The 23706-nt window shown below is 43.5% G+C and overlaps 1 protein-coding gene across 2 annotated transcripts in view; it reads left to right on the forward strand.

The window, feature by feature from the left end:
* Positions 1-23706, forward strand: part of LOC132384818 (arf-GAP with GTPase, ANK repeat and PH domain-containing protein 1-like) — a 210046-nt gene that overhangs the window by 109862 nt on the left and 76478 nt on the right. For both annotated transcript variants that reach the window (XM_059956372.1, XM_059956371.1), the window contains exons 5-8: positions 148-289; positions 6538-6672; positions 13433-13557; positions 20462-20614. In XM_059956372.1, the coding sequence (XP_059812355.1) occupies positions 148-289; positions 6538-6672; positions 13433-13557; positions 20462-20614 (555 nt within the window). The remainder of the gene's footprint in view (positions 1-147; positions 290-6537; positions 6673-13432; positions 13558-20461; positions 20615-23706) is intronic.

Below are 23706 nucleotides of genomic sequence, written 5' to 3' on the forward strand. Positions count from 1 at the left end.
AGAATGGACCAGTTAGGCTGAAGGGCCTATTTCTGTGCTGTATGACTCAATTTTCTTCTTTAATTTGAAGCACCTCTTAGAATGTACAGTACATACACCGATCTGGGAACAGGCCTGTGTATTTACACTGTTCCATTCTCTCCACAGTTTTCCACATGGGTCGACGCTGTTATATTTGTCTTCAGCCTGGAAAATGAGAAGAGCTTCCAGACCATCTATAATTACTACACCAGGCTAGTGAACTACAGGAATGCAGCCGAGATTCCACTGATATTGGTGGGCTCGCAGGGTAAGAATTGCTCTGTTTCTGACCACTGAACCCATCAGTCTGACTGGGCCAGCAGTAACCATCTCTGTTTCAAATGTTAGGGCATCCAAGAGCTCCCTGGATTTGTTCAGAGTTTTCATGAATAACCAGAGACTATCAAGGCTCCTGGAACTTTGAGCCAAAACTTTTCGATCCAGTACCAGAATTAGATTTATTTTCCACTGACACGTGCTGCTTTGTGGCAACAGTGCAGGCAATTCAAAAAAAAAAGCTGTAGGTTACAATAAAAAATATGTAGTGCAAAACAGGAAGATTGTAGATAAATGGAAGTTGTAGGATCATCACCCACCAGATAGTGCTGTTGAGCCATTGACAAAAGTTTTATTTGGTTCTAGTTGGCAATTTATAGTCAGGGAGAACCCAGTTCAGTTCCCAGAATAAAACCCACAAATTGCCTGACACTGCTAAGAAAAAAGTGTGCAATTTTTATGGCACCTCTTGCAACTTTGGGATTCATTGATGACTATAGCAACCTTTCACCTCTACAGGTTTCTCAAATTAAAGCAAAAAAAGTCAGAAACACAGAGCAGGTCAGGGAACCTCTGTGGAAATGGCAGAAACAGTATGGTGTGTGTGTGCCTGCGTGGTTGATTGACACGATCTCACATAATACTGATATCTACCCAATCAGATACCTCCTGGCCCATTAATGGAGAAGTCTTTGGTTGTCACGTTAGTTTCATGCATCACCTCAAAACTCTCAGAATCACACATCGCCCTTGACCCAAAGGGATTGCCTTAGTGGAATGCTTCATTCACTCAGTGCACCCCCCCCCCCAACGAGGCTCTCTTATTTTTCCCTCAACCAGTTCTGACCCCTCCACCATTTCCAAAAGGCCTTTGAACTCAGCCTGTGTGATTGGCAGTGTCACAAGGCAAGAAATAAGGCATGAACTCTCTGCTAAAATTGACCTCTGTAGCAAAGCAGCCCTCATAATCCAACCGCCCACCCACCCCATCCCCCTCCCCGCCACCTCTCCCTTATTCCATTATAGAGGTTAGGCATTTTGTAAACTCAAACTTTATGCATGCCCCATGGAAAAATCCTCGGACAGGGGCTTGGGGAAAGAGCAGTGGTAGCACTGCTGAAATGGGTGTTGTGATTGAAAGTATATGCTGATTGTTCATAAATTCTTCAAAAAATAAATTAATAATTCATGAGTGAACATATTAGAGTCTCACAAGGCTGCAGACTGGAAGCTTATAAAGCTGATCCTTAATCAACGGAGGGAAAGAGGCCCTTCGTTTTCTAGTCCGCGCTGACCTTCAGCCAGCCATTTACACTGATTCCATGTTGTTCTCCCCAGGTCCCCATCAACTCCCCTCACACGTAAGCCAGTGGCAATTTACAGCAACCAATTAACCCACGGAAACACACATCTTTGATATGTGGGAGGAAACCGGTGTGTCCAGGGGAAACCCTCTTGGTCAAAAGGAGAGCACGTAAACTCCACTCAGATAGTGTTTGAGGTCAGAATTGAACTTCAGTCGCTGGAGCTGGGAGGTAGCAGCACGATCAGCTGTTCCAGTTGTTTGTAATCAGCAATATTTATAGTGAGCATCACTGAGGAATGCTTTGCCTGTCCTGATGAGTTGGTAATGAGAAACCTATATGAATGGCCAGAATCCACTGTGTGGGGTATAAGCAAAATCGGGGAGGGCAGATGGGCAGCCAGTCCATCCTGACACCATTTGGTTTCTCTAGCCTGTTCTGTATTCAAGGGGAGAAAAAGACTTGTACTTCCAGTATACTGTCCCAAAGCTCCTGAAAGCTGATGAGGTACTTTGGAAGTGTGTTCACTGTCAATATTGTAGGAAGGGTGGGGGCCAGTTTGTACATCAGAAAATATCCGCAAGTGGAAGAGCAGATGTAACCAGGTCATCTGTGTTGATTGAGTGATAAATGTTGGCCCCAGAAAATCAGCAGGGAGTCTGCTGCTATCTTCAGGAAGAGTCTCAATGCCTTGTATGTAATCTTTCACATTCACCTGTGAGGGTAAACAGTGCTCGACTTTAAATGCCACAGAATTATACAACCTGGAAACAAGCCATTCAGCTCTACTTGCCTATGCCAACCATATTGTCCATTTGAGCCAGTCCCATTTCAATGCATTTGGCCCATAGCCTTTTTAACCTTTCTTATCCAGGTACCTGTCTAACTGTCTTCCACACCTTTACTACTTCCTCTGACAGCTCATTCCATATAACCATCACCCTCTGTGTGAAAAAGATCCCTTTTAAATGTTTCTGCTCTTACTTAAACCTGTGCTCTCTCATTTTAGGCTTCCTTATCTTGAGGAAAAAGACCTTGTCTAGGCACTTCTGATTTTATACAACTCTATAAGGTACCCCTCAGCATCCTTTGCTCCAAATTCCCAGCCTTTCTATAACTCAAGCCCTCCAGAACCATCTGAAGGATGACAGCTCCCTCAGGATAGCACTGGAGCATCAGCTTTGCTCAGCTCCCTGGAGCGGGACTCAAACTGGGAGAGTACGACCTACTGCCCTATAGCTGATACAAATTCAATGAGACCGAGTCTGATTTGTTTCTACGCTTCTCACCCTTAACCAAACCTCACTTGACTTCATCCTACCCCACACCTCGTAGGAGTTGGGAGTCCTGGTTTCTGAATATCTCTTCCATAAAGCTGAGCTCCAACTGTAAAATGATCCCCTCTTCTTTTGATTTCCAGCACACAATTCACCTACATCTCCACTTGTGAAATTCAGTTAGATAACCTGCATCTCTGTCTGAATTCAAAGGACTAGAAGACAAATTAATGTAACTGGAGTCATTGTTTAATCTCATAAGAGCTGTATTATATCTCCTCCAAGGCAATTAGCTTACCCTCGAGTTGAAGGGCAATGATCTTGGTGAAACCACACCTCGAGAATTGTGCGCTGCCCTTTCTGAGCAAAGATGTTGTTGATACAGAGGGAGTGCAGCAGAAGTTCACCTGACCGATTCCCAGAACAGTGGGACTGGTTTATGAAGAGGAATGGAGTAGATTAGATTAATATTTACTGGAATTTAGAAAATAAGAGGGGATCTCAAACAGCAACAAAATACGATCAGCATTAAACAGGCTAGACACAGGAAGGATATTCATGATGTCAGTGAGTCCAGGACCTTGGGTGACAGCCCAAGGATGAGGGGAAATTTATTTAAGATTAATTTCTTCTAAAGGATGGGTGAAACTGTAAGATTCTCCACCACAGAATGCAATTGAAGGCAAATTATTCAATATATTTGCAAAGGGACCAAATAAAGTGCCTATACAAAGTATTTACCTCCACTCCCTTTGGAAGTTTTCATGTTTTATTGTTTTACAGCATTGAATCACAGTGGAATTAATTTGGCTTTTTTGACACTAATCAACAGAAAAGACACTCATGTCAAAGTGAAAACAACTTTCTACAAACTGGTCTAAATTTATTACAGTTATCAAACACAAAATAATTGATTGCACTCCCTTCAAAGTCAGTGTTTAGTAGATGCACCTTTGGCAGCAACTACAGCTTTGAGTCTGTGTGTAGGTCTCAATCAGCTTTGCACATCTCGACACTACAATTTTTCCCCCATTCTTCTTTATAAAACTACTCAAGCTTGGTCAGATTGCATGGGGATTGTGCGTGAACAGCCCTTTTCTAGTCCAGCCACAAATTTTCAATTGGATTGAAGTCTGGACTCTGACTTGGCCACTTCTAAGCCATTCCTGTGTAGCTTTGGCTTTATGCTTGGGGTCATTGTCTTGCTGGAAGACAAATCTTCTCCCAAGTCGCAGTTCTCTTGCAGACCGCATCAGGTTTTCCTCCAGGAATTTTCTGTGTTTTGCTGCATTTATTTTACCCTCTACCTTCACAAGCCTTCCTGTGCCCACTGCACTGAAGCATCCCCACAGCATGATGCAGCCACCACCATGCTTCACGGTACGGTGTGTGTTTTTGATGATGTGCGGTGTTTGGTTTTACCAAGCATAGCATTTTGTCTGATGGCCAAAAAGTTCAGTTTTGTTTTCATCAGACCATAGAACCTTCTTCCAGCTGATTTCAGAGACTCCCACATGCCTTCTGGCAAACTCTAACCGAGATTTCGTGTGAGTTTTTTTCCCCCAACATTGGCTTTCTCTTTGCCACTTTCCCATAAAGCTGCAACTGGTGAAACACCCGGGCAACAGTTGTTGTATGCACAGACTTTCCCATCTCAGCCACTGAAGCTTCTAACTCCTCCAGGGTTGTCATAGGTCTCTTCATGGCCTCCCTCACTAGTCCCCTTCTTACACGGTCACTCAGTTTTTGAAAACAGCCTACTCCCTGCAGTTTTACAGCTGTGCCATATTCTTTCCATTTCTTGATGATTGACTTAACTGTACTCCAAGGGATATTCAGTGATTTGGAAATATTCTTGTATCCATCTCCAGACTTGTGCTTTTCAGTAACCTTTTCTCAGAGTTGCTTGGAGTGTTCTTTTGTCTTCATGGTGTAGTTTTTGCCAGGATACTGACTCACCAGTAGTTGGACCTTCCAAACACAGGTGTATTTTTACTACAATCAATTGAAACACCTTGACTGCACACAGGTCTCTATTTAACTAATTATGTGGCTTCTAAAACCAGTCGGCTACACTAGTGATGATTTGGTGTGTCATATTAAAGGGGGTGAAAACTTATGCAATCAATTATTTGTAATTAATTTAGATCACTTTGTAGAGCTCTGTTTTCACTTTGACATGGAAGAGTCTTTTTCTGTTGATCAGTGACAGAAAAAAAGCAAATTAAATCAACTGTGTTTCAATGTTATAAAACAAGAAAGCTTCCAAGAGGGATAAATACTTTTACAGGCACTGTATAGTTCTTGGGGTTAAAGGAAACAAAGAACATGGGGAGGAAACAGGAACAGGATACAGAATCTGGAAAAGGTCCTAATATAAGTGTTTGGCCCAAAACATTGACAATTCCTTCCCTCACACAGATGCTGTTCGACTCACTGAGTTCCTTCAGCAGGTTGTTTGTTGCTCCAGATTCGAGTATCAGCAGTCTCTTGTGGCTCTACTGAATCTTGATCATATTGACTGGAGGAGTAACTCAAAGGGCTGACTGGCTACCCCTACTTTTTGTGTGATGGATGAGGCCCAAGGCTCCATATCTTGAGCATCTCCCCGGGATCCTACAGCCCCCCCCCCCCACTAGCTATTTTCAAAGGAATTCCAAATTAAGTGTGCACCTCCCCTACCCAGAAGAGTCTTGCTCTCTGTAAAAACATTAGCAAGCCAAGGAAGATGGCAAACACTGTGGTGAGGTGGTGACAAATTTTAAGAGCACGAAATCTGGTGGAGGAAGGAAAGAAAGTCTGAGGGACGTAAAGAGTTCAACACAGCAGGCGTTGGAAAAGAACAAATTCAGGTCAGGAGATACAAGCATAAAAGGTGGGAGTACGAGGAGGTCTTTTAGTCCTTTGTGTCTGCTCTGACAGTCAATAAGATCATGGCAGATCCCCTGCCTTTGCTCCATTTCCTGTCAGTTCCCCCTAGCCCTTGACTCCCTGATAGCCCAAAAATCAGTATTTGCCTTGGCTTTGAATTTACGCAATAACTCTGCCTCCTTTGCTCTCTGGGCACAGTTCCTCAGCTCGGACTGAAGACATTCCTCTTCTCAGCACCAAATGGCCAATCCCCCAATTCTGAGGCAGACATTCAAGTCAGATAAAACAGCCTTTCAGCACCCATGCTGAGGAGCTCATTTGTATTTTATACATTTCAATTAGGTCACCTTGCATTCTTCTACAGAGATTATCAAACCATTCTGATCAAGAAAATCTTAATCTCAACTCTCCAGGCAGAGGTTAAAGGAAGGTTGGGTAAGAAGGCACATTTAACCAGGGCCTTTCCCTGTATTCATTTCAATACCGTGAAAGATTTAGAAGTACAAGGTCAGTCTGCGACAGGCATTCAGCATAATGACACATTACCACCCCTCTCTATTATGTGTGTCGCACTGTTTAAAGCTATAAAGAGGCCTGCTTCCTACAATTTTAATGTTCCAGTTATTTCTGGAAATAATCAAATTTGAATTGTTCTTGGGTGCATACTAATTTCAAATTCCTTATTATTGAAATTAACTTCAAGTTTATTAGCATCCAGGGCATTAGTCATAGAGCAGTTCTCAATGTCTGTTATTTGACATCTAAAAGCTTTGCCTCCTCACCTGCAGATGCAATCAGTGCCACCAATCCACGAGTCATTGATGATGCCCGGGCACGTAAACTCTGCGCTGACTTGAAGCGCTGCATGTATTATGAGACCTGCGCGACGTATGGACTCAATGTCGATCGAGTTTTTAATGAAGGTAATGGCTTTGTGTCTGGCACTCAGTATTTGCCCTTTGCAGTTTATCCAAATAATGTGGGGAAAGGATAAATATAAAACTGATCCTTTCACATTCCTTCCAGGACAAAAATGTATTTTGCCAACAAGGAGATATATTGGAATTTAGAACCTTTGTAATGTGGGAAACATAGCAACAAGTTTGCACACAGCAGGATCCCACAAACAGCAGTATAATGCAGACCTAATTGTATATTTTAGTGGTGAATATTGGTCCCAGGACACTGTGGAGAACTCTCCTGACCTTTTATTTGTGACAGGATCTGAATGTGTAGACACAGTCTGGTGTAATGTCTTATTTGGACCTCCACCCTCAGCAGATCATTAGCCTTGATTCCACCATCCAAATCCAGCTTAATGCCCCCTCCCCCACTCTCCACTTTCCACAGAGATTCCTCTCACTGTGATTATCCTGTCCATTTGGCCCTCCTCACTAACCTCCCTTCTGGCACATATCCCTGCATGTGACAAAAGGTGTCCATTCACCTTCCCTCACCACCATTCAGAGCCCTTAAGCAATCCTTTTAGGTGAGGCAACACTAGCTGAAGTCTTTCATCTACTATTTCCAGTACATCAGTGAAATGCAACGTAAATTGAGGTACACTTTGTCAAGCATCTTTGCTCCATTTGTAACAAGCAGGATTTCCCAGTGGCCAACCATTTTAATTCCAAAACCTATTCCCATTCCGACATGTTGGTCCATGGCCTCTTCTACTGCAGCGATTGAGGCTACTCTGAGGTTGGAGGAGCAACGCCTCATATTCCATTTGGGTAGCCTTCAACTTGTTGGCATGCACGTTGATTTTTGTATCTTCCCTCCCCTTCCCTCTTCTCCCATTGCCTACTCTAGCTCTCTCTTACCCCTTCTGTTTTCGCCCAACTATCACCTCCCTCTGATACTCATCCTCCTTCCCTTTCTCCCATGGTCCACTCTCGTCTCCTATCAGATTTCTCCTTCTTCAGCCCTTCACTTTTTCCACATATCACCTCCCAGCTTCTCACTTCATCCCCCCTCCACCCTCCCTACCCACCTACCTTCCCCCTCATCTGGCTTTACCTATCACCTTCTAGATTGTCTTCCTTCCCCCTCCCCCACATTTTTATTCTGGCTTTTCCCCCTTCCTTTCCAGTCCTGATGAAGGGTCTCAGCCTGAAATGCCGACTGTTTATTCCTTTCCATGGGTGCTACCTGACCTGCTGAGTTCCTTGAGCATTTTGTATGTGTTACTCGAGATTTTCAGCATCTGCACAATCTCTTGTGTTTTTGATTTGTGCAAGTCAAGACTCTGGAGGGGCCTTGAATTTGACCAGAGGAACGTTGTCCACTGTGTCATGATTCAAATGAAGGGGCCAGTAAGACCACTATAGGCTCAGTGAACTAAATAGTTTCTGTTCATGTTGCAAGTGATTCTACTCGTGGCAGTACTTCACTGTGAATTTATGACATTGTTTGGCTGTGAGCTAGTTGGCTGTGAATGGTGTTACATCCATCATTGATTGAATTTCAGCCCCTTAATGGTTAGTGGGTAATGACCAGGAATAGATGTTTTCTCCAGTCACAGTAGTCCTTTTGCTGATCATATCGGCACTGACCAGATATAACAGCTGGGACCCTTCGCTGTCTGTGGGGCTTGTAATCAGTGCTTTTCCTTCTAAACTGCCTACTTTGCACAGTATGTTCCATTGTTGTCTCATTATGCTTTGGAGGCAGGTTGGTTCTATTGGAGTGATGTCTTACCTCACTCTGGTGAAAACAGAGCATTATCTGTGACCAGTGACTGCCTCCTATTTAATTCTTACTGAATATTGTCTCTGCTCACAAAGGATATAAAGGGGTATCCAAAAATCTAAACCACACACCAGGGCAAAGGGTTCAGTCTGTAAGGTCTGAGTGTACAAAATGAGATGGGATGCTTTGTAAAACCTGAACTTCACTAAGATAATGGAGAGCAGTTGAATATCACACTAAAAGTTATTTGAATGGGCCATCCTCTTGCACTTTCTGAAATGAGGGGGGATGAATGCAAGGGTTGGTGTTCCTATAGTAGAAACAGAAATGCTGGAAGAACTTGCTTAACTGGATGAGTTGATCCCGGATCTCTGGTTTAGTTTCATATTACAGCAACTGCGGCTTTACTTACTTAGCACTTCGCACACATGAGTTTCATATCCTTGGGAATTCTGAGAGTGTTTCACAGCCAACACGCCCTTTTCAATAATCCTGATGTCCCCTAACTTGCACGGAGCCCTGTTACCCTGTGCTGCTGTCCTACCAGCTTGGCAGCACCTCAGTTTTAAAATCCTCATCCCTTCGCATCTTTTCTTGTCCTGCCCCCTTCCTAGATCTGAAACTTAGCTGACACCTCTGATCCCCTCTGTTTCCCATCTCATGATTCCTCTCACTTGGCCGCTAGCAGTTGAGACGCCCTTCCTTACACCTCTCCATCTTCATTAAGACCCTCTTCAGAACCCCTATCTTTGATCATTTTAATGGTTCTTGATGTGACTTGGTCTCATATTTTTTACAGGCTCTCTTGTGGTACCTTGGGACAATGCAGGCTCTATATAAATGGAAGTTGTAGTTTTTGTATTGAACTACAATCATTGTTGTAAAGTAGGGATAGCTAAGATGTAGAAATATCTATTTGTCAGGGAGGGTGAATTCACTGTTGAACCAGATTGTTCTGATGCATGATGGGACCACCTGTAACCTGGCCACCCAAATTGACGCATACAACTTCAGCTTTTGCTTCTGGTTCCTCGAACTGAGGAACTCTGTTAGCAGACTCTGGTCTTCAATAGTCTGCACTCTTCAGCAATTTGCAGAGTGCAGACTGTTGCTGACAGTAATTGGCTGAATGCTGGTTCGTTCTGTGGCCATGACAGGAAATCTGAAGCCTGAGAGGAAGCAGGGAAACCAAACAGCTTAGAAGAGGAAGGCTGTGCTGCAGAAACCCTCCACCAGCCAAGTGTGTGCACACACTGATCCAGAACTGTCAGCAGATTTGGATATTAAGCCAGATCAGGCTTGATTACTGGTAAACTCTTTCAAGTCTGTTTAAGAGCCAAGAGGTAATGTTACAGCTATATGGGACCCTGGTCAGACCCCACTTGGAGTATTGTGCTCTGTTCTGGTCGCCTCACTATAGGAAGGATGCAGAAACTATAGAAAGGGTGCAGAGGAGATTTACAAGGATGTTGCCTGGATTGGGGAGCATGCTGAGTGAACTCGGCCTTTTCTCCTTGGAGTGACGGAGGATGAGAGGTGACCTGATAGAGGTGTATAAGATGATGAGAGGCATTGATCGTGTGGATAGTCAGAGGCTTTTTCTCAGGGCTGAAATGGCTAAGACGAGAGGACACAGTTTTAAGGTGCTTGGAAGGAGGTACAGAGGAGATGTCAGGGTTAAGTCTTTTATGCAGAGAGTGGGGAGTGCGTGGAATGGGCTGCCAGCAATGTTGGTGGAGACTCCTAGGTGGGTATATGGAGCTTAGAAAAATAGAGGGGTATGGGTAACCCAGGTAATTTCTAAAGTAAGGACCTCCTCAGCACAGCATTGTGGGCTAAAGGGCCTGTATTGTGCTGTAGGTTTTCTATGTTTCTAAGTAACTGCTCAACTTGATGTGGCAGTTCCTCAATATTGTCAGCTTCTCCTCCCTAATATGTGCAACTTGTTTGATAATCCTGGGAGGAGTTGACCCCAATTTATATCATCGCTGACACTTCATGAGGGGGTCCATTGTGATCTCACAGGCCACAACTCAGTTAGTCTTTAATCAGGGTCTTATCAGAGGAAGCTTTGCACCAGGAATTGTGCTGAATTGTATAATCTCCTTTCCTTCCCATTTCATTTTTATTTTTTCTTCGACACTCTTAACCCATTTAAATGGTATAGGGCCTCAAGCAAGGTAGGAAATTTGGAGGCATATGTTAACAGTTTGTCTCTGATTGAGGAGTAACTTTAGGGATTGATGTTTGTTACAATATTGGCAAGAAGAATTGGAAGGAGCCCACAGAAGAATAATGGATGTGGCTTCTGGGCAGAGTGTGGCTAACGAAGTATATGTTCCCATGGACTTTCTCTTGCCAATACTTGATGTGGTATGATTGATATACACTATAAAGCATTGTGATAGCTGTTTATGCTGCTGTGTCACCCAGATTAGCTAAGCCTATTCATCCACTGCAACCAAGGAAGACCCCAGTTGTGACAACTACTCGTCCCACTGGACCCAGACTTGAGGTCAAGAGGGTGTAACTGGCGCAGAACAACCGGTTTTCCACTTTAAAAACTCTCCCGCATAGGTTTCCTGTCATTGTCAGATATGACAAACAGCCAATACTATATTGGTAGTGTTCTAATTTGTTCTGTATTTCATTTAAATACATAATTTGTTACTCAGTTAAACAGTAGTTTGACTTTTTTATACCTTATGTATTTCCATGAAACTGGCTTTTTGGGACAGTTGCTTAATTGGACCAAAGTGTACTGGTCCCTGTGAGTCCCAATTAACTGGAATCCACCGTACATAAATATACTTGCCCAGTTTTAAATTGCACCATGCAAGTGCATGAAGTAATTTGGGTGAAATGTTATTGTCTCTTGCTCCTCTTCAATTACAGCCACTGGCACCTTTTGAGACTTCACAGGTGAGAGTGAAGCTGCCAGTGATAATGATTACTGTACCTTTGATCCCATATAGGCATCCTGTTGCTTGGAGTTGCTAATTTCCTGCTTGGCAAATTTACCTTTCACCCTTTAACATCGTGGTCCATCTATGCCTTGCTACCTGGTTACAGATGATCTCTTGATCTTGATCTCTCAGTCTACCTCATCGTGGCTCTTTACTCACCTGCCTGCAGTGCACTTCCTCTGGGACTGTAACTGATAGAGGTACACGGTTAAAAGGCATAGATAGAGTGAACAACCAGCCTTTATCCCAGGGTAGAAATGGCTAATATCAGGGGATATAATTTTAAGGTGATTGGAGGAAAGTATAGGGAAGGAGTCAGAGGTAAATTTTTTACACAGAGAGTGATCAGTGCCTAGAACAGGGGTGGGCAAACTTTTTGACTTGTGGGCCACAAAGGGTTCTAAAATTTGACAGGGGGGTCGGACCAGTAGCAGATGGACGGAGTGTTTTGGTAATACACCTCATAAGAGAAAATAAAATATCATGGGATATGTAGAAAACATGTGCTTTAATTTCAATTGAAAATGAACAAATGCATTACCACAAAATATCTGTCTTTGAAGTCCCATGGTATTTAGCTATTTATTGAAATGACTTTTAAAACACTGAAAATTAAATGAATAAAATACAGCTTTTTTAATAGTAACAGTTATTATTTTAAAGCACTGAAAATTCTGTTATCCTTCAAGATATTATCATCATCACACTCCTCCTGACTGTCTTTATTTCAAAAACGGTAGGAGATGCAGGTCTACTTGTCCTGCTCCTTCTTATTCAATTGTCCCCTGTGCCAAAACTCAACAATGACCAGCACAAGGATAGAACAGTGACAGCGCGCCAGTATGCAGAGCGCGTTATTTGATCTGGAGCGCATTTTTTATTTTGAGAACATACGTGCACCTGCGCACTACTCATGTCCATCACTTAACAGAAATGACATGTAACATGTAAGGCTTATTGAAAAAATATTTTCAAATGCATTTTTTACATAACACAACGAAGAAACTTATTTTTAATTTCAGTGGGAACAGTGTTATTGGTCTCCCTTTTTAGCCAGCGCATCAAAGTCTGGATTTAGTTTTGTTGTGGCGATTCTCAGGATGGATCTGAGGTGTTGGTCAGTTAACTTGGATCTGTTGCTGGCTTTGTTGATGTTCATGACGCTGAACGCCTGTTCACACAAATAGGTCGAGCCGAACAAAGAGTAAAGCGCAAATGTGGAGTAATACGCTGCACCTCAACAAAGGTCAATGTATATAGAGTGCGTCATCTATTGGGAAAACGCCAGAATTGTGGGGAAAAAACGTTAACAAGGTTTATTAATATAATTTCATTGAGTTCTGCGGGCCGGATTAAAAAGCTTAACGGGCCGCATATGGCCCCCGGGCCGTAGTTTGCCCATGCCTGGCCTAGAACGTGCTACCAGGAGTAGTGGTATGGGCAGATACATTAGAGACTTATAAGAAAGTTTTAGATAGGCACGTGGATAAATGAAAATGAAGTGTTATGTAGGAGGGAAGGGTTAGACTGATTTCTGAGTAGGTTAAAAGGTTGGCACAACATTGTGGGCTGAAGGACCTGTGCTGTGTTGTCTTGTTCTATGTAATACTATATTCCTCATTTTTCCCCATTTGTATTACTTTGATGTACAATACTTATAATGTGAGATGTACTTATATAATGATATGTCTGGATGACATGCAGACAAAAGCTTATCACTGTATCTCTGTACATTTGACAACATTAAACCAACTACCAATTACCTCTCATCATCAACTTTATGAGAGCAACAGTCTGCTGGAGCAACTCAGTGGGCTGTGCAGTATCTGTGAGGGGAAAGGAATTGTTGGTATTTGGGTCAAAAATCTGCCTCAATGCTAAAATATTGACAATTCCTCCCTCTCCCCCCTCCCCTCCACAGATGCTGCTCAACCTGCTAAATTCCTCCAGCAGACTAGGTGTTGTTTCAAGTTCCAGCATCTCCAGACTCTTGCTATGGGAGCCCTCACTATTGTTTCTCTTTCAGTTGCCCAGAAGGTCTCAGCCATTAAGAAGCAGCAGCACCTTTTTGTCACATCATGCAAGTCTCTGCCGAGCTCTCCAAGCCATTTTTCTGGCTCCGTCCCAGTCTCTGCCTCTCACAGCAGTCAGGTGAGAATGAGAGTGTGAGAAAGTGAGAGTGAGGTGGGGTATGTTAGCTATCCACCACTGGTATTGTGCTCCAAATGTTTTGCAAATTGGCTGTAACCCAGTTATTGACTCACTTGCTGGTCTGTATCAGGGAGTCACAAGAAACTGTCCACGATGTTGAGTATGGAGAGAAATAAAGAGTTGATATCTCAAGCCGAGACCCTTCATGAGGACTGATGAAGGGTCTCCACCTGAAAACATAAACAGTTTATTTTCCTCCATAGATACTGACTGACCTGCTGAGTTCCTCCAGCATTTTGTGTGTGTTGTTTAAAATTTCCAGCATCTGCAGAATCTCTTGTGTCCACTAGGTTGTATGTGAAAGGACCTGGAGGTCTTTACATCAAAGACATACAGACATAGGATTCAGGAGCAAGCCATTCAATTCTTCAAGCCTTCTCCAACATTCAGGAAGGTTATTGTGACTTCATTGTCACCTCATCTTTGTATTGCCACCTGCCCCTGGTGACCTTTCAATCCCCTCTTGACTTTGCTTCATGAGGAAGAGCATTTTAAAGATTACCATCCTTACAGGGAGACTTTCATCTAATCTCTAGCTTAAATGGACAACCCTTTATTTTTAAACTGTGACTCCTAGTTTTGGCTTCTTCCGTGAGAAAACTTCCTCTCTACAATTTCCTGTCAGAGCTCCTTGGGATCTTATATGTTTCAGTTCAGTCCTTCTATAGGTATATTGACCTTATAGGGATGTATGAAATCATGAGGAGCTTGGATAGAGTGAATGCATGCAGTCTTTTCCCCAGGGCATAGGAGCCAAAAACTACAGGCTGTAGGGTTAAGGTGAGAATATAAAGACTTACCAGGGACCTGAGTAGGCAACTTCTTCAGACAAGTTGCCAGAGGAAGTGGTTGAGGCAGGACCAATAATGACATTTAAAAGACATTTGGACAGGTACATGAATAGGAAAGATTTAGAGGGATACAGGTCAAAAGTGCACACCTTGGTTAGCATGGATGAGTTGGGCCAAAAGACCTGTTTCCATACTGTGTGACTCTATGACTCGATGAATCACAAGTCCTTTCTCACTCTTCTAAACTCCAGTGTATATAAGCCCAACCCATCAGACCTTTCCTTAAATGATGACTCACTCATTCCAGTAACCTTTTCTGAATTGCATCCAATGCCTTAAGATCATTCCTTAAATAAGCCCCATTAGGTCTCCTGCATGGTACCAGAATGGGAGTAACTGGTAATTCAGTGTGCTGGGCCTGGGGAATATGAGAATAAAACAGAAAAGCAGCATTGAGGTTGAAGATCTGTCATGATGTTAGTCTGTGTTGGAGTGGGCTTGAAGGCCAAGTAATCTCCTGCTCCTAATTCTTCCATTCTTATATGCTAATCCACTGCACTAATATGCAATGCTATCCCTTTCAAATTCAATCTGGAACCATCTTTTGGATAAAATGTGATACCAAGACCACTGCCTGCCCTCTATGGTTGTGTGAAAATCTCCCATGGCACTATCTTGAAGAGGTGCAGAGAATTCTCCCTGGTTCCTTGACTAATATTCATCCATCAGCCAGCAATTCCAAAGACAAACAGTCTGAGCTTGCTGTGCAAAAATTGGCTACTGCATCTCCTCCAAAAAAATGTTCTTGATAAATGTTTCCTTAGTTGCTAAGTACTTTGAGGTGTCCAGAATGGAGATAAAAGGTTAATGATTAATTTGTCACATATACATCGAAATGTACAGTGAAATGTATTGTTTGCATTAACAACTAAAGAAGACCAAGCATGTGCTAGGGGCAGCCCACCAAAGTTGCCATGTTTCTGTTGCCCACATGGCACGCCCACAACTTACTAACCATAAGCTGTATGTCTTTGGAATGTGGGAGAAAACCAGGTCAGGAAATCCTTGTCTATCTTTGAATTCCAGGCCCTGCTAAACAGTGCTGGCTCAGCAAAGGTTGAGCGATGGACCCGATTCAGTATCACCGATATCACCTGTGGTTGCGTATCCATTACTTTTGTGAAAATTAACAATTTACACTTTGGAGTCAGGCATGTAATTAAGGTGTCACACACCTCTCAGCAAACGAAACGGCAATTATGTTTGATATACTCCTGGGCTGAAAATCAAGCCTGTTCTGTTTGCCATTAAGGATTAATAATGGGCTATGTAGCTCTTGGCTGCTCTGGATCAATAGAATGCAGGATATGTTCTTCAATCAATTAATCAGTGCAAGCCCTGGCAGATCAGTCCGTGTCAGCACCTTGGGACTGAATTGAATCAATGCTTGCACGATGTGTTTTGGGCAGTTGTGTGTCAAGCTGCTGTCGTTACTTGAGATCCTCCAAATGAGACGACTGAGCAGGTTCAAGTTTTGAGTTATTTATTTATTTATCACATACATCAAAACATACAGTGAAATGAGTCATTTGCATTAACAACCAACATAATGTAAAGATGTGCTGAATGATGCCACACATTTTGCTGCTAACATAGCATGCCCACAGTATTCAGCAGAGCAACACAAACAACAACAACTCAACAACACACCTCCAACCCCAGGACCCCAGTCTGCCTCTGGGCCTCCAGCCTCCAGTGGACTCGCGGGCATCAAGCCTTCAACTTTCTAGTGGACTCACAAACCCAGGGCTTTGGCCATCGATCCTTGACTTCCAGACTTGTTGAGTTTGGTCTTCAATGTTCAGGCTTCAATCTTCACTATCGACACTAGGATTCACCAGTGACGGGACCCCAAGCTCCAGGCCTTGAACTTCAGACTCAATGACTCATTGATCCAGGGGGTCACTGGCCCTTGTGTCTCCTGGCCACATAGACCTCTGAACCCAGGACACATCAACCAAGGGGTGGGGTGGGGGGGGAGTCACTAGCCTTCCTCAATGCTGAACTTTGTCCATGATGCTTGCTGACCCGATATCTGTCCATGCGCATTACTGGCCTTTAACCGTGGAGTGCTCCAACCTGGACTCTGGCCTGACCTCTGACTCTCACACATCCCTATCCCTAAGCCCTAACTCCTTGCTCTGTCTCCGAAACCATCCCTATGAACCTAAAAAACAACTAAGTCTGAACCACAGCCTCGATAGACATTGCAACTTGGTGCCTTCTTGACGAGAAGCAATTGGCACCACTCTAGGTTCTCCTTTCTCAGTGTGGATTGTGTATCCTCACTCAGATTATCCTCAGTTACCCACTGGTTGGCAGATTCTGGCCATGGGTATATCCAATGGCATGCTGGAGTACTGTTGGATTTTTGCCATACTAAGCACTGGTTTAGAGGAAGACTTGGGTTTATGTTGTGCCTGTCAGGGACCTCAAAATACTGTACAGCCAATAGCACATTCTTCAAAGTTCAAAGTAAAACTTTATTATCAGAGTACATGCATATCACCACATACAACCCTGAGATTCTTTTTCTGCAGGCAACTACAAACAGGATCAATAGATAACAAACTGTACAAATGCAATAACTAATGAGAGCATGAATTAACTTGATGGAGTCATTAAAGTGTGACCATCAGTTGTGGGAACATTGGAAATAGAATGTGTGTAGTTATCCCCTTTTGTTCAAGAGCCTGATGGTTGATGAATTGTATCTGTTCTTGAACCTGGCAGTGCGAGTCCTGAGGTACTTGTTCCTTCTACCTGATGACAGCAGCAAGAAAAGAGCATGGCCTGGGTAGCGAGTATCTTTGATAACATCTACAATTCTTGAAGTTGTAGCTGTTATGAAGTGGGAACTACAGCACAGCAAGCTCCTTCATTCAGCAATGTGATGATGACCAGGTGGCTTGTTGTGATGATGTTGCTTTTATTTATTTTATTCAGAGATAACAGCACAATAACAGGCCCTTCAGAGGCATGTGACCATGTACCCGACGTAAATTACGGACTACTTTGTTGACCACCTCAGCTCCATCTGCTAAAAGTGGAATTTCCCAGTGGCCAACCATTTTAATTCCTATCCCCATTCCCATTCTGGCATATCAGACAATGGCCTCCTCTTTTGCCACAATGAGGCCACTCTCATGGTGGAGGAGCAACACCTCATATTCTGTCTAGGTATTCTCCAGCCTGATGGCATGAACATCGATTTCTCCTTCCAGATTTTATTTTCCAATTCCCTTCCCTCTGCTTCTATTCCCCATTCTGGCCTCTTACTTCTTCTCCTCACCTGTCTATCACCTCTGCCATCCTGGTGGCCCTCCTTCTTCCCTTCCTCCCATGGTCCACTCTCCTCTCTTATTAGATTCCTCCTTCTCCAACCCCTTACCTTTCCCACCCACCTGGCTTCACCAATCACCTTCTAGCTATCCTCCTTCCCCTCTCCCCAAGCTTTTTATTCTGGCCTTCCCCATTCCTTTCCAGTCCTGAAGAAGACCCTCAGCCTGAAACATGGACTGTATATTCATTCCCATAGATACTGCCTGACTTACTGAGTTCTCCAGCATTCTGTGTGCGCCTCTCTGGATTTTCAGCATCTGCAAAATCTCTTGTGTGCATGTGACCAATTAACCTACTAACCCATATGCCTTTGGAAGCCAGGACACCAGGAGGAAACCGACACAGTTACAGAGTGAACAAACAAACTCCTTATAGACAGCAGTGGGAATTGAACCCAGGTTGCTGGCACTGTAATGGCGTTATGCTAACTGCTATGCTAGCTGCTTGATTGAGGGGTAAATATCTGCCCCAGGACACTGTGAGAAACTTCCTTCCACCAAATCAGTGATGCTGTAAGATATCTTAAATCCATTTACAAAAGATCTTGGTTTAACACCTCTGGCAAATGATGGTACCTCTGACTATACAGCATTCCCTTGGTACTGCACTGAGAGAGTCAGTGGTATCTAGTCACTAGCTCATCTCTTGAGGTGCTATAATCCAACCACATATCTGCAATGCTGGAAATCCAAACAACACACACAAAATGCTGGAGCAACTCAGCATTGAGGTGTTGTGCAGCGTTACCATCATCTTAGTGGGAAGAATTGTTTCCCTCAGACAGAAGTCTACCTGCTAATGATCCAGGCTGATTGGACATTCAGAGAGTATGGACAAACACTGGACAGGTCTCGCCACAGAGGGTTAACTCATTCCTAACTTCCAATACGAAGTGGGTCATCCCACAGATATCCTGACCTTGAAGAGGTCTCCATTGGTGGCTGCAACCAGTTGATTGTTAGTTGGTGTGGTTGGTATATATAGTAGCACAGTGGCTAAGTTGCTAGACTTGCTCCCAGAGAACTGCACTTTTCAACCCATCAGCTCGAGTTCATATCTCACCATCGCAGCTAGGAAATTTAAACCTGAATCATTAAAACAATTTCAAATATTAAAGATTAGTGTAATTATTTGTGTTTGTAAAGCACTAGATTGCTGTCCAAGTTCACCTGGTTCACCAACGTTTGTAAACTCCAGAATCTCAGCAGCATGTTAGCTGCCAATTGCTCTCTGAAATGGCCCAGCAAGCCACTGTTCAGGAGTAGCTAGGGATGTGCACATCCCTACCGCACAAGCTGTGGGCAAATAATATTTTTTTAAAGTTGAGAAGTTGTGTAGAATCCAGCAAGTGAATGAATTGTTCTTCCTCTGTGTCCCATCCCACTGGTATCAGTGATCCCCAATACAGAACTGTGGATTCTCCTCTTCGATCTCCTCTGGTCGCACCTTGTAGCGGCTGGCTTTGCCGATCTCTGGAGTTTCCTTGTGTGCTCTGTGGGCAGCCTGAGTAGTGTCAGCCCCCTTGATGCCACACTCCATGTATGAGGTTCAACTATATCTGAAGACAAAAGGGACTTCAGATGCTGTAACGTGGAGCCAACAAATCACTGGAGGAACTCAGTGGTCAGGCAGCATATGTGGAGGGAGAGGGGTGGTCAATATTTTGGATTGAGAACCTGGTCAGTTCCTCCAGAACAAATCAAATGGGTGTACATAGCTACAAGCCCATGGCTTCTCATAATATATTAACATAGAACATTACAGCACAGTATAGGCCCTCTGGCCCACAATGTTGTGCTGACCTTTTAACCTACTCCGAGATCAATCTAACCCTTGGCTTCCTCATAGCCCTCCATTTTTCTTGCATCCATGTGCCTATCTGAGAGTCTCTTAAATGTCCCTAATGTATCTGCCTCTACCAGTGCATTCCACTCACTTTTAAAGATTAGCTTTATTTGTCACATGAATATCAAAACATACAATGAAGTGCATCGTATGCATTAAAGACTAACAGTTTGTGGAAATGCTGGGGGCAGCCTGCAAGTGTCTCAATGCTTCCAGCATACCCACAACTTACTGATCCTCACCTGTATGTCTTATATGGGAGGAAACCCACGTAGCCACGGGGAGAACATACTAACTCTTTACAGAGAGTGGTGGAAATTGAACTGGGACCGTTGGCACTGTAAAGCAATTGTGCTAACCACTTCACTACCACACTATGATTGTAAATATCCTCTGCACCATCTCTAAAGCTTCCACATCCTTCCCACATTGAGACAACTAGAACTGAACACAATACTCCAAGAGTGGTCTAACAAGAGTTTTATACAGCTGCAACATTACCTCATGGTAATCCCATGACTAAAAAAGGCCAACACACCATACTCCTTCTTAACCACCATACAGGAAGGACATAGGACAAAGATCATGAATTCTTTATTAGTTTTGTATGGGTTCAGTGAACAAACCAGTGGCTAGGTGCAAAGAGGGAGTGCACATGGCACATACAATATCATGCTATGATCCATTGGTATGTGTGTTTAACTATCTTCAAATCCAGTGTTTCTTGAAGTGCTTAATATTTCTGATTGTAAAGCTGATTCCTTGTTCCTTTTCCTCTGTTTCCTGCCACACTGTATCTTTTACAGGCAAGCAACGGTGGTAACATGGGTGAGTATTCCTCATCCCTTCCTTCCACTCCAAACATCAGTCACCGGGAACTGGCAGCCGACATTTCTCAAGTTTCTGGGACCCCTGGTTCTGTCCGCAAGCACTCGAAGCGACGCCCCAGCCTTTTCACAGTAAGTACTTGCCCGGTAAGAGGCTATCAGGAAGCAGATCAGATCACGAGCAGTTTCCAAAGATCCGCTCCACCACTTGTCCGAGCATGCTCACTTGATGTGTAACTTGGTTCAAGTGCCACCTTGGGATTTGACACCATGCACTGTTGTAATTGTGAGCAATGATTGGCACTGCTCCTGATGGTACTGGTACTGGAATTGGTTTATTCTTGTCACATGTGCCGAGATAGAGTAAAAAGCTTATCTTGCACAATATTCATACAGATCAGATCATTACACACTGCACTGAACCAGAAACTATAGCAATGCAGAATAAAGTTGCCAGAAAATGCAGTGCAGGTAAACAATAAGCTGCAAGATCATAATGTGGTAGATTGTGAGGCCAAGAGTCCATCTGACCATACAAGAGTCTTTTAAAAGTCGAATAGAAGCTGTCATGAACCTGTTGGGACCTGCTATCAGGCTTTTGTATCTTCTGCCTGATGGGCGAGCGAATATCCTGGGTAGGTGGGGTCTTTGATTACACTGGCTGCTTTACATGTTGTCAAAGTCCATAGAGGAGAGTGTAGTCCTGTGATGTGCTGAGCTGCGTCCACAACTCTCTGCAGTTTTGTGTGGTCATGGGCAGAGCAGTTGCCGTACCAAGCCATTATATAACGAAACGATGAAAATCTGGGGTTTGAAGGCTCAGTGGTGGAAAAGGCACATGGGATGCCTGCTTTCATCAGTCATCGCATAGAATACAAGAGCTTTGACATTGTGGTACAACTTTACAAATCAAAGGTGGTGTATTGTGTACATTTCTGGAAGGTTATTGCACTGGAAAGAGTGCAGAGGAAATTACTGGCATGTTGCCTGAGTTGGAGCATTAGAGTTATAAGGAGAGATTGGTAGGCTAGGTTTGTTTTCCCTGGGGTGGAAGAGGACAAGGGATAACCTGATAGAGGTGTAGCCAATACAAATCTTTTTGCCTTGGTGGGGGTGTCTAAAACAAGAGAGTGCAGGTTTAAGATTCAAGATTTAAAATTGCTTAATGTCACTTCCAGTACACAAGTGTAAAGAAGAACAAAATAATTGTTACTCCAGATACAATGTAGCACAAAAAAACATAATAGGGTAAAGCACACAATAATAACAAAATACAATAAACATAAATACATAAGATAGTTTATATCCATAGATTGATTTATATCCATAAAGTGACACTAGGCACAGGAGCATCTGTACACAAGGTGACTTGATAGGAAATGATAAAGAAATGGTGGTTGGGGGTGTGGAGGGGTGGTTAGTGGGTGGACATGTTGATCAGCAGGGTGATCAGGGTGGGTAGGAATCCTTTGTGATATCATTGGCCCTTTCCTGGCACCTTTTTGTATATACTGTATGTCCTTGGTGGTGGTTAGGCTGGTACCGGTGATGTGTTGGGCAGTTTTGACTACCTGTTGTAGAGGCTTCCTGTCTGCCGCAGAGCATTGTCTGTACCATGCAGTGACACAGTGTGTTAGGATTATCTCCAGTGTGTACCTGTAGAATGACATGCGTATACAGCAGGTGCACATAATCCTGCTCTCTTCAGCCTCCTCAGAAAGTAGAGGTGTTGGTGAGCTTTCCTCATTGTGCAGTATGTGTTCTGGGACCGAGAGAGATTGTGTAAGATGTGCACTCCCAGGAGTTTGAAACTGCTCCCGGTTTCCATGGCTGTGCTGCTGATGCAAAGAGGGGCGTGAGTGGTGTGAGTTCCCCTGGAGATGATAACCATCTCCGTTGTCTTATTGACATTGAAGAAGAGGCTTTTTACATGGCACTGGGTCTCGAGTTCTTCCTCCTGCTTTTTGTAGGCCATCTCAACGTTGCTGATGAGCCCCACCACTGTTGTGTTATTGGCATGACAGATGCTATGGCATCACCATTAAGATGAGAGGTTTAGAGGGGATATGAGGGAAGAATTTTTTTTTCCGGGGTGGGGAGAAGGGGGGTGACAGGAATCTGTCTGAGAGGATGCTGAAGGCAGAGATTCAACATTTAAGAAACATCTCAACAAGTCAACAAGAATTGTCATGACATAGAAAGCTACAGATGTAATGTGGGTAAATAGGATTAATGTACATGATACAATGTGGTGGGTTAAAGGGCCTGTTTCTGTACTGTACAACTATGTAACGCAGTACTGCTCAGCTCCATTTGAGGATTGAACTTTAAGTGCGACCGTGGTTTTGGATTCCCATTCTGATGACAGCTCTCCAGGTCATTTTTGACTTTAAGCCAGGAAATACTCTGGGTCCCCCTACATGAAAAGAAATTCTTCTCATCTGAATGGCCATCCTCCTTGCTCTGAGTCTGCAATTCCTGGTTCCAGCCAAGTGAAGCACCATCTTTGTATCTATCCTGTTAAGCCCATATGTTTGAATTGAATTGACTCTATCCCGTGGAGCTGAGGGAAACCCGTTACATGCCCTATTATCAAAGCTAGGAAGAAGGCTTTATTTATTTGCTTCCTAGATTCTTATACAGGACATCATACTGTCAGTAAGGATAGTGCACCTGTTATTAGTTGCTTTGTATAATGCGAGCAGTTTGCTCTCCATAGGAGGTTTAAAGCTTTTAACTGTATTATGCTGCCAAAATATCAAAGTACATCAACTAATCCTCTTCAGTCCTGACAAGTGCTTTAACCACCAAGCCAAGAAATGTTATCCTTTGGCTCAGATGGTGTGTGAATCAGGACTTCCACAACCCGTGGATTATTACAGACAATTCTTAGATCCTTGTATTGCAATCCACACAATAATTACTGTGAGAAGGAAACATTTAACAAAGAAGAATATTTATAATTCTAGAATGTGCTGCTCTCTCTCCACTGCCTTTCTCACTGTTGCACTCTCTCTATCTCCCACTGTTGTCATCTACCTGCTTTTCCCCTTCACCTCTGTCTCCTTGCCCCTGCCTCCCTCCATGTGCCTCCCTCTCCCTCTTTATATATTTCTCTCCTCAGTCTCTCTCACTCTCTGTTTGTCTCTTTCTCTGCTTACCTCTCACTTACTTTATCTCTGCCTCCTCTATCTCCCTCCCTCCCTTCTTTCTCACCCTCTTCC

This window comes from Hypanus sabinus, chromosome X1 (assembly GCF_030144855.1).
Source record: "Hypanus sabinus isolate sHypSab1 chromosome X1, sHypSab1.hap1, whole genome shotgun sequence".
NCBI classification, from domain to species: domain Eukaryota; kingdom Metazoa; phylum Chordata; class Chondrichthyes; order Myliobatiformes; family Dasyatidae; genus Hypanus; species Hypanus sabinus.